We start from the raw sequence: 12,316 nt of genomic DNA on the forward strand, positions 1-12,316 counted from the left end.
GAGTCTACATTCACACCAAATGGCGTATTTAATTCTCCCAATTTCGTGACCTGGCAAGATGAGAATCCTCACGCCATCCGTCAGTGCTCATTACAATATCGCTGATCTATAAATGGACAGTTAAAAATTTTTTAACTTTTTTTCGTTTTCAGCATAAAGTCGACTGTCAAAGATTTGTTTCAAAAGCTCAAGTTGCTTCTTTCAAGCTTTATGCAATATTTTATTAGTAAAAAGGGAAGTCTAGTGATTTAACTATAACGCTACCACACCCTAGCGACGCCGTTGTCACCTATCGGCCGCCTATCGGAACTATATGGCTCAGAAGCCAACGGCGAGTATATTCTAACATAATATAACATAAAACAATTGCTCCTTAATTGCTTCGCATTGGATTTTTTGGTAGAATAATTGCACCTCGCTTGCTCTATTATGATATTCGCGATCGCTCTATTTGTATAATTAATCTTTTTATGATATATTAGCAAAAAAAAACAATCATTTTCTTGGAAAAACATATTTTCCGTAGTCTACTGCAAGTCTATCCAACATAAAACGATTGCTCCTTAATTGCTTCATATTTAAAATCGTCTTAAGCCCGTATCAGACTACGCATTGAAGATTGATATTCAAGATTCAAGATTGAAATTTGACCAATCAGAACACGAAATTTTAATCTTTTTTGTTCTGATTAGTCAAATTCCAATCTTTAATCTTCAATCTTTCATTTTTAATGCGTAGTCTGATACGGGCTTAACGTGTTGAAACATGTTTGGTCCTGTCTAAAGCCCGTTTCAGACTACGCATTGAAGATTGAGATTGAAGTTTGAAGACTATGGATTGAAAAATAAAGATTAAAGATTGGAATTTGAAAGTGGAGCTGCCCAGGTGCTGCTTGATGGTCTACAAATTCTTTGTTCCACCATATTAATTTGTCTATTAGTAATATATTATCTATTATATTGTCTTATCTATATATTATCTATTAGTAATATATTATATACGTTATAGTAATATATATGAGACGCTCCTGCGGGCAGCGTCACGCGCGCGATCGGCGGCTCGGCCGTCGAGCTTCGAGCGGTAGTGGGGGGGACCGTAGGCGTCGCCTCACATATCGGCCCGAAAAGGGCAACTATCTCCGAGCACTGGCTTAAAATATAAAACAGAAGTTAACTTCCATATAAATAAAATGTTTAATTTTATAAATTAAATTATTTAAATTTACCTATAATATATATCACATTAATATGTGTTATATTATTACTGTACGTTACGCTAATTCGCGTTTCCGCGCTTCATGTAATGGCACCCTTAAAGATTGGAATTTGACTAATCAGAACAAAAAGAACTAAAATTTCTTTGTTCTGATTGGTCAAATTTCAATCTTCAATCTTCAATCTCAATCTTCAACGCGTAGTCTGATATGAGCATAAGGCTGTGTTCCGATTCCCCACCCAGGTGCACCCGATATTACAGAGGGCCGCGTTCGAGAACATCACCCGTGTGCACACGAGTGTCCTTCTGTCTTTGTTCAACTTTCAGCAAATAACAAAGATAGAACGACGCTCGGTGCACACGAGTGATGTTCTCGAACACAGCCCAGCAGTATACGTGACATAGGCTACGGTCGAGAAGACGCTAGAAATGCTTCGAAGCATTGCATTAACCATAGACATAGTATATCTAGACCGAGCGTTTGCCTTTATTAAAGGAGTGGGAGCCGATGCCCACGTAGAAAAGGACATACTCTGTTTCGTGCCTCTTGCGTTCTCTCTCGCTCGCACAGAGCATAGCGCTCTCTTTCGTCATGCTACGTGCGAGCGAGAGAGAACGCAAGTGGCACGAAACAAAGTATGTCCTTTTCTACGTGGGCATCGGCCCCCACTCCTCAACACTCAGTCTAGATATACTATGTCTATGGCATTAACTAATTAGAATAAAGAAATTTTTACTCTCTTTGTCCTGATTGGTCAATCAAACGCTTCGAAGCATTTCTAGCGTCTTTCCGACCGCAGCCATATATTATAATATCGGGTGCACCCGAGTGGGGAATCGGAAATCGGAAGTATCGGAACACAGTGTAACCGGACTTGGTGAAATTGGTCTGGCAGTATTTTCTCAAATTTCAAATTTACTTTTTTTGATCCCAGTAATTGTTCGTAAAGATAGTAATGGATCAAATGTATAAACTTTATGATCGTCAAGCATCACCAAAGATTTGTCTGAAAAATTATTTTCAGCAATATAGTGAATTATTGAAGTCTTATTTATGTTATGATATAAACGAACAAAGTGAGGAAAAGATTTTTCAACTTATGGATGTTAGCCTTTCACAAGCAAGAACTCATTTAATCAAACATTATTGCAGGTATTTCACATTACGATATATAGTAAATATTAATATATTTATTAGTTAAGTTAATATATTTACCTATTATTAACAAATAAAAATTAAAGAAAAAATACTTTTATATATTAAATTAGAATTAATTTTGCAGTATTGATAATTTATCATTATTAATGGAAACTGCCTATATGAAAGAAGAGGAAAAACAGGAATACAATAAAATAAAAGATCTGAAAAGATCTGAAAAGATCTTAAATAATACTCCATTGGAAACGATTAAAATGTTAAAGACATTATCTAAGGAAACCTTAATAAAACCGAAAATTCAAAATGGAATTCCAATTGTTAGTAATTACAAGAAAGTATATGAAGAACAGAGAAAAAGCGAGAAAGAAGGAATATATAAAAGTCGAGTTTATAAAATTTTTTAAATTTTGTCAAAATTAAACTAAAATTTTGGTTATGAACACTTTGTGATCATTACACTACTTTGCTTAATATATGTACGCTATAAACAGTAAATCTGTTTTTTATCATTAATGTTATATCAAGATAATAAATGGTTTTTTCAGAAATATGATGAATCAAGATGGCCCAATAAGAATTCTGTAATACCGTGTGAAGAATTTTTAGTTTATTGTAGAGTGTATGAGCCATTTGAAAGCCAGTCTCGTTTTTTTAAGTATAAGACAAACAATGTCCCAGTTCTTAAACTTAAAAGTGTCATATCGATTCTAGGATGTCAAACTCTTTATGAACTACGTCAAAAGATAATATGTCAATCTGATCTATCAATTACAACAGACGCTAGTAAAAATCCAAATCGTCAAAAGCTTGGATCAATGGCAAAAGTAACTATTTTTTAAATTTTAAGCTTTATCTGTTTTATAATATTCTGTGTATAAATTATATATAAAAATAACTGTATATTTCTCTGTTTATAATTATAGAATATCTATAAATCAGGATTCTTTTTCATTGAAGATACATTTTATAATGATACTAGCGTATTAACAAATGTTGATTATAGTAGTGTTATATTAAAATGGGCAGCAACTCGTAATATAGGTCCATTTAAAGTTGCAACCATGAACACTCAAATAAATTCTCTATGTGCAAGGTTTGGTTTTCCATGGGTATATCAACATCAGGGTTGTTGTGAACATTTGATTGTATTGACCGATGCCAGGTGATTTTTAATATACATATATTATAGAAATATTTTTTAAATTTTCAATAATGCTAATTTCTAATATTGCTAAAAAAAAAGTAGTGTGTCAAATAAAACAAAAAATAAATCATAAAGTTGCATGTACTCTTGATATCATTTTATTTAATAATTATCAATTATTTTTAATAGGTTAGTGACTGTGAATGATGTATTATCATTATCTGCCTATCCAAGAATAGAAAGAATAAGACCTGCCTCTGGGAAAAACTGTATTTATTGTGGAATATTTAATGTACACTGGATTGTAACAGAACATAATAGGATACCGCATGACATAAGTTATTTCTGTCATAAATGTTTTATGTCTTATAATTATGTTGATGGTAAAAAAATTGGAAATTTTAAAGCATATAATTATCCTTACATACCAAAATTAATGTTTGTTAGAAAACGTAGAGCAACATTTAGAGAGTAAAGTTTTTATCAATTTCTTAATTATTTATATTATAAATGTATTTAGAAAATATAACAAATAATTTCATAAAAAATTATTTTATTGATGTCTCTAATGTGTACAATCTCTGCAAATTTTCTTTGGCACTAGATAAATCTGGCTTTAACTGTAATGCTTTCTTATACATTTGTTTTGCTGCATTTAATTTATTCCAACGATGATATAAAACACCTAAATATAATTTTAATTAATTTATTTTCATTAGCCAAATAATATTAATTTTATATAACTTGTTTTTAAATAATAAGTTTTCTTGTTATACCTAAATTTGCATAAATCATAGGATCTATAGGATTTTTCGATATTGCCAATTTAAACTGGATTTCTGCTTCTTCATATTTTCCTTTTTTCCCTAAAATGTTGGCAATGTTGAAATAGATGGCAGCATGATCTGAGATAAATTGCAAAGCTTTATTTGCCATTCTTAACGCTTCTTCTGTCTTACCTAAAAGTTTTACATTAGAATGTATTATATTTCAACATATTTAAAATATACATATATATATATATGTCCGAGTAAGCAAAATGCGCGCAATATGCAGCAGGTTGGCAACAAATTTCCTCAGCTCTTGCTAGCAATTTGGCATCTGTTGCGTCCGCATTAGGCTTCTCATACAGCACAGAACATTGCAGCAACATTTGCAACATTGTCGCAATATTGCTACAATGTTGCAATGTTGCTACAACGTTCTGTGCTGTATGAGTTACTATCTGCCATAAGAGCCTGCTCACAGAATCTGACAGCAGATTGGCAGCAGAAACCAAGCAGGACCTGCTAACATGATTTGACATCAGATTAGCGGCAGAAACTGAGCAGAATCTGCAGCAGCTTTTGGCCATTCATATAAAATGGTACATTTAAATGGATTTAAAGGGTCTCAATCCCAAGTAGAAAAATGACGGTAAATTTTGATCACAAAATGATCAATTAGACGTCCTAAGATGGTCTCATGAGACCCGAAAATGACGTCAATAGTCGATATGTTATATTCATGGGACGTCATTTTCTGACGTTTGTATTAATAACAAATGTAGAATATTAATAACAAATATTAATGTAATTTATATAGGAAAATTTAAATAATTTAATTTTATAAATTAAATTACAAACGATTCTCACTTATTCGGACAGAAATTGTCCGAATAAGTGAAAATCGGACATTTATCTATCCGATTTTCCAAAAATCAGTTCAATATCTGAATTTCCCTGTACGGGAATTATATCAAAAATTAAACTGATAGAAATAATTACAATGTTATTAGCCGCATGTTGCAGGTTTTATATAAGCTTATGACAAAAACTTGAATATAGATATAGAAAGTGAATAATGCATCGCATAGCGGTAAGCGAATAAACTATACCATTTCAATAAATTATATAAATAGCTAAAAGCTGCAAATTCTGCTTGGTTTCTACTGCCAATTTGCCGTCAGATTGCGCGCGCGCGCAGATCTTGCTTGATTTCTGCCGACAATCTGTCATCAGATTGAGCGCATGCAGATCTTGCTCAGTTTCTGCCGCCAATCTGACGTCAAGTCATGTTAACAAATCCTCGGTTTCTGCTGTCAAATTCTGTGAGCAGGCTTTGCTTGGTTTTTGTCAGCATCTGTCGATTTAATCTGTAATAACAACTTCTGTACCAAATTTATATCCTTTTTGTTAATAACAGTTGACAGCAGGCACTTGGCATGATTTGCTTTCGACAGACCTGGCTATCTGGATATATATATATATGAAGAACTCCATTAGTTTAAAGATATGCACAAACCTAAATCATCTAATAGTAATATTATATTCGTCCATGCTCGTCTATGTGTAGGTTTTTGTTTGGTTGCATTTATCCAAGCTTTCAGTGCCTTATCATATTGTATTTGTTCCAGATACTATAAAAAAAATAATTTTTCGGATTATTTATAACTTAATAGTCAAAGATAGCTTAAAATTATATTTTTCACTCACTAATATGCCTAGATTATAGTAACAATCTGGATAATTTGATCGGTGCTGTAGAGCTGTAAAATAACTGGTTTCTGATTTCTTGTATTGCTTCAATGATGATTGAACTATTCCTAGATTCATCCACGCTGTTGCAAAATCTTTCCTAAAATTCAGAGTCTTATGTATGTATGTGTTACTACACACACTCACTCACGCACGCACATACACATACATATATGTATATATACCAAATTATATATACAAATAATTCTGTAATTATATATACATATAATTCATATACAAAATCTTTGCAATACAAATAAATACAAAAAAAATTAATGATTGAATACATTAATCTTAAATCTCAAATAATGTGACAAATAATCAAGAGACATGGTAATGTCTCGCGCCAAGTCACGCGAAGCATTAAACTTACTGCAAACTGATAGCTTGTTTAAATAAACTTATGGCTTTTAAAAGTTGTCCATCGTCTCTTAGTAAATTACCAAGATTGTTCATAGCTTGAGTATAATTTGGGTTTAATCTGCAGCATAAATAGTATTAATATATAATTAATAAATTTTTTGAATTTTTTGAAAAAATTAATGTTTTATATGTATATATATATATATATACTGTAAGGCTTCTTGATATTCCAGTTTGGCAAGATTAAGGTCTCCTGCATCTGCAGCATTTTTTGCGATATTATAATGTACTTTTGCATTCAAAGGACATACATCTAATCCTGATTGGAAAAGTAATTTTTCATTTCTCCATTGGCCACTCCTCATCCAGGAACGTGTGAACAATAATACAATAAGCATTATATATGCAAACAATGCCGCCTTAGGAAAAAAGAATCGAGCAGAGAATTTGTGTAGGCCAATTGTAATCAACAAACAATATGTACATATATTATGTACAAGATGTTCACGATTTATATAATCTATAAAAAAGTTGGGGTTTTCTATGTAAAAAAAACTAGGTTGACCTTTACATGACCTTAGTTCAAATCCAAGATTATGTCAACTTTTTTCTCTCTCAAAAAATCCTATAAATTTTGTCTGAAACTTTTTTTGTATAACGTCAAGTTTTGGAGAAAATCTCCCCTAGCCCATCATTCGTGAACAACCTGTACATATAGGATGATTCCGGAAAATTGTGATAAACTTAAAGAGATAATAGATCTCATTAAATAAAATAACTTTTATTAAGTAATCTATGTTCGGCAATTCCTTCTTAAAGCACTAAGGGTCAGTTTTTAGCCTTGTTGAATATTGTTTGATTTCTGTAAGTCTAGATAAATTAGGATAGATCAGAATAAAATTGTTTTTAAATTTTATCTTTTTTTTGTATTACTATAGAATAAATGCCTAAAATAATGACCTTTAATCTTTAATCTCGTTACAAGTAGGTCGATATTTAGCGTCTTAAGATGTTATCGAACATGGAGTATTTAACAAAAGTTGTTCTACATTTTAACGAGATCTAAGTACTACCTTTTTAAGTTTGTCGCAATTTTCCGATCACTCTGTATATATTATATGTATATATGCACACATTTACGCGCGCGAATGTTTTACATGTACAGCATATATCGAAAATCGTGATACAATGAAGTTGATTCTTCATAAAAATAATATAGAATACAATTTTTTCATACAGAATTTTGTTAGAAAATTGATGTTGAAAATATGTTTAATATACATATAGGCGCTCCAATAATAAAAATACAATTGATTATACGTAATCTGAGCGCATAATTTTGAAATCATGATCATATATTGTTATATGGGGGAGAGTAATAATAGTAGCAAGCGTTGTCTTCTATCCACTGGTTAGAGTCTGACAAGCGAATGAAATGGCTGGTGTGATTGGACATTATTCCAAATAAGAGGTGCGTGCACTTATCAGATTTTTGCAAACAGAAAGCGTGAATTAGAGTGAGATTCATAATTAGATTAATAAATTTTTATGGTCAGAACGTGCTAAGCTGAAAAAAAATGTGCGTGATGCAACATCTTTCAAAGTCAAAGATGTGCCGTTCTGCCATCTATGGATTTGTTGCATCACACGCATACTTCTTTTCAGCTTAAAACATCCTGGTCATAAATATTTATTGACCTGATAATGAATTTCATACTCTAATTCACATCTTCTGCTTGCAGAAATCTGATAAAAATCTGATCTTTATATGTCACAAAGAAAGTTACATTTTTAGTAATTTGTAATTTAATGAAATACAAGGGCAATTCAATAAATAAGATAACAAGATCTGTCATGAGAATACATGTGTTCATATCTTAGAACATATATAAATGGAAGGGGAATGCCTTTGTTTCCAGATAGAAAAACATGTCGGAAGGAAGTAAGAAAGAAAATCATAGTTGCCTCTTTCTTGTGAGTTACTCTGCTCAAAAGTGCGCATGCACGGCCATGTGTGTGTACACAAAAGTATGTATACTACAGACACGATGCTTGTATGTGTAGTTACTCCCAAGAGAGAGGCAACTACGATTTCTTTCTCACTTCCTTCCGACACTTTTCAGCCTGCTATTCCCCTTCCATTTATATATGTTCTAAGGTTCTAAGGTTCATATATAACTGTAACATATCACTGCATATATTACTTTTCCATATATTTCCTATATGTGTCCAGACATTTGCTCCACTGATACATCAAGATATCAATTTCAGCAGAGAAAAAATCAAGGTCCTAAACCCAAGATATTATGTGCTGAACTGTGGTATCAATTGCATATTGTTTTTTAGCCAAGTGCTTCTTCAATGATCCAAAGAGATGAAAATCACTTGGTGCAAAGTCAAAGCTATAGGCTGGGTAGTCTAACACCTGTCCCCTTAGCTCTAGGATCTTGATACTGATTTCTTTACTATTGAAATCAATGCTTTGGTGCAATAGTAAAACAAATGTTTGGACACATATAGGGAATATGGAAGAGTAATATCTGCAATGATATGTTCCAAGTAGTAATTTTAACAGTTATATATGAATATACATGTATTCTCATGACAAATCTTGTTATCTTATTTATTGAAATATTCTTGTAAATTATTGAAACTTGTTGTGCATTACTTTGACTCATTAAATCATGACATTATTTATAAATATGAATAGAAATAATTGTATATAGCAAGATCCGATTATCGTTAAATCAAGTGCATACATATTGATGGATCTTCAAAGTCGATTTTCTCGAAAACGGAGCCTTATATGAAAAAATTTTATTCTATATTTTGGACTTGTATTTGTAAGAAGAATCACATCTCCATTTTGCTTGTATCATTCTTTCGGATACATCTTGTACATGTATTTCTTACCATTTGCATGCACACACACACATTCTCATCATGTACATGTATCTTAAACTTCTAAAAATTTTGGAATTACCTCGAAGTTTTATCCTTATGAATAAACGTGTACATAATGAATGCTCCAAATAGTAACCAGAAAATAATAACTACAAGAATTCTGTAGTCATAGCCGGTAATTAAAGATATACAACCCATTGACCAATCAAAACACAGCCATATAGGACATATAAGTAACCATATATTCAAGCAATAAATATAATTGTAATTAAGTATGCGAAAAAATATATTCTTCATAAAAGATGCTGGGTTATCTACTGGTTGAAATTTGGGAACAGAAAACCCCATAAGACTAAATCTTAGAAATAAAAGTATTATTGCAATGAAAACAATTATAACAAGTCGTAATATTGTATTATTGTTATTAACGAAATTCTTTAAATTTTTATTTGAATGCTTAAACAAAAGTAATTTAATTATATCAATTGGATATATCTTGTTCACTATAACTATATCGTATACTGCACAAATTCCCTGAAAGATAAAGATAATACAGGGTTTTACATAGTTATACAGGGTGTCTGATAATAATCGCCCCACCCGTAATATGCAGATAGAGCGGATTAGACCGAGCAGGAAAGTCCTTTACCATTTTGCGATTTTTGTAATAATTATTAAGAAATTAATTTAAAAAGATCGACCAATTCGCGCGAGTATAAGCGCGCAGCGAGAAGAGACAACCCAAAAGTAGGCGCGCGACAAAGTTTTGGGAGGAGTACTCTACAAATGACAATAGTTACGTACGAGCAATACATAACGATGGATTCTCGCGTCCTAACAACCACATATCAATGCCGCCCATATCACGCCATCTTTTCTCACAGCGCGGTAATACTCGCGCGAATTGGCCGATCTTTTTAAATTAATTTCTCATTAATTATTGCGAAGATCGTAAAACGGTAGAGAACTTTCCTACTCGGTTTAATCCGCTCTACCTGCACATTACCGGTGAGGCGATTATTATCAGACACTTTGAAAGAAATTCAAATTACACAAAAGTGTAATTTTAACACTCACAATGGCAGTAATTCCAGTTTCTTTACATAGCATTGCTATGGTTATACAAATAGCAGAACCAGACATAGCAGTCCATGCATAAAGTGAATTTTTTGCATATATTACACAATTGTATAATAAAATTGACAACCATGTAAATGAAGTGCATAATAATTCAGCACGTCCTACAATTCCAGATACCTGGCATATAAAAGCACACAAATTAGAATATAATAAATTTAGATATAAATAAGTGAAAATATATATGAATTTTTTACAGCTTCTGTATGAATTGGATGAACTGCAAATAAAGTTGCAGCATAAAAAGAGATATTCTGTCCTTTTGGTCCCAAAATTAGATTATATACAAAAAAAGTTAACAAACTATTCATACTGTGTAATATTATATTTAGTATGTGATAATCTCGTGAAATTAAATCTTGTCGTAACCAGAAATGTAATCTATAAAGATGAAAAGAACATAAAATTAATTTTTGTATACTTTTAATAAAATATTATTACATGTATTACTGAAGTACTTAAAGTTACTGTTTCCTCATTGCAGCAATATTTATCATATCAGAAAAGAGAAATCATGTAATTTGTTTTCTTGCAAAAAATACATTAAACTAAATTAGTTTTTCTAATATCCCACAACACATGTTTGATGAATTGATAAAATAAATTAAAAATTCTTTTTTTTTTTGGTATGCTCTTGCATTAGTAAATGCATATATAATATTAATCTACATATCTTTTCTATTTTTAGCAAAAATAAATCATAATATTATATAATATATATACAGGGTGTCTGGTAACAATCGTGCCAACACTCGTGAGCGGATAGAGTACAGTAAACTGAACAGAAAAGTCCTTTACTATTTTGCAATTTTCGTAATAATTATTGAGAAATTAATTTAAAAGAATCGACCAATTCGTGTGAGTATAAGCGTGCAGTAAAAAGGGACAACTCATTGATGTGTGGTTGCTAGGACACGAGAATCCATCGTTATATATCGCTCGTACGTAATCGTTGTCATTTGTAGAATGCTCCTCCCAAAACTTCCTCGCGCGCCTAGCAAACTTTTGGGATGTCTCTGGGCCGTTCTTTCTTGGCACGCGTTTATAGTCACGCGAATTGGTTGATCTTTTTAAATTAATTTCTCAATAATTATTACAAAAATCGCAAAATGATACAGGACTTTTCTGTTCAGTTTACTGTGCTCTACACGCTCACGAGCGTTGGCACGATCTTTACCAGACAGCCTGTGTGTATATACAGGGTGGTCCTCGTAACGGTCGCCACGATTTTTAAGGCACTCACAATAATCTGACATACACTCAATACTTACTTCACTCAATAATAACTCCTTTATTAAGCGTTATAGAAAAAAATGTTACAGGAATTTTCTGTTCAGTTTACTGTGCTCTACCCGCTCACGAGCGTTAGCACAATCTTTACCGGACCTGAAATGATGCACTAAACTTTAAGGAGCGTATTCTAGAGGTCAAAATAAGACTTTTTTTTTCTTATGAACATGGGTCCCCTCGGAGGAGGGTTCATTTGCGGACCAATGTTCATAGGAAAAAGTCTTATTTTGACCTCTAGAATATGCTCCTAAAGTTTAGTGCATCATTTCAGATACACCCTGTCACACATACCTGGCAGGTGATTTGTTATTTTATTTTTCATAATATTCTCAATAAATATAAAAGTTAATGCATCTTGTTTTTGTTTACACAATTATCTAGGTTACGTTCCGAAATGTCTACCATTGAACTCTATTCATAGGACGCGTTCCACTTAACGACCGCCAGGGTTGGGTAGGTATCATGAAGGAAGAGTAAATCCCATAGACATAGTATATCTAGACCGAGTGTTGAGGAGTGGGGGCTAAGGTGCAGCCCGTATCAGACTACGCATTGAAAATTGAAGATTGAAGATTAAAGATTGGAATT

General features: G+C 32.2%; 3 protein-coding genes across 3 annotated transcripts; 1 reads left to right on the forward strand and 2 right to left on the reverse strand.

Moving 5' to 3' along the window:
• Nucleotides 1–2,002: 2,002 nt before the first annotated feature.
• Nucleotides 2,003–4,066, forward strand: LOC115238288 (snRNA-activating protein complex subunit 3). Its single transcript, XM_029811973.1, has 5 exons — nt 2,003–2,368; nt 2,499–2,691; nt 2,920–3,198; nt 3,298–3,536; nt 3,708–4,066. The coding sequence occupies exons 1-5, from the start codon at nt 2,172–2,174 to the stop codon at nt 3,991–3,993; spliced, it is 1,194 nt and encodes a 397-aa protein (XP_029667833.1). The 5' UTR covers nt 2,003–2,171; the 3' UTR covers nt 3,994–4,066.
• LOC115238289 (protein O-mannosyl-transferase TMTC4-like) lies at nt 4,055–6,871 on the reverse strand. Its single transcript, XM_029811974.1, has 6 exons — nt 6,608–6,871; nt 6,408–6,515; nt 5,993–6,134; nt 5,802–5,916; nt 4,295–4,477; nt 4,055–4,203 (listed from the first exon to the last, which is right to left on the reverse strand). The coding sequence occupies exons 1-6, from the start codon at nt 6,793–6,795 to the stop codon at nt 4,067–4,069; spliced, it is 873 nt and encodes a 290-aa protein (XP_029667834.1). The 5' UTR covers nt 6,796–6,871; the 3' UTR covers nt 4,055–4,066.
• Nucleotides 6,872–8,527: 1,656 nt separating this feature from the next.
• On the reverse strand, nt 8,528–10,863 carry LOC115238286 (protein O-mannosyl-transferase TMTC4-like; the record flags this gene model as incomplete). The annotated part of the gene is made up of 3 exons (XM_029811972.1): nt 8,528–9,835; nt 10,379–10,558; nt 10,636–10,863. Coding segments are annotated over 3 exons (867 nt in total), but the record flags the coding sequence as incomplete, so codon positions are not given.
• Nucleotides 10,864–12,316: the final 1,453 nt, after the last annotated feature.

The sequence above is a fragment of the Formica exsecta genome, unplaced genomic scaffold (assembly GCF_003651465.1).
Source record: "Formica exsecta isolate Colony F162 unplaced genomic scaffold, ASM365146v1 scaffold330, whole genome shotgun sequence".
In the NCBI taxonomy this organism is placed as follows: domain Eukaryota; kingdom Metazoa; phylum Arthropoda; class Insecta; order Hymenoptera; family Formicidae; genus Formica; species Formica exsecta.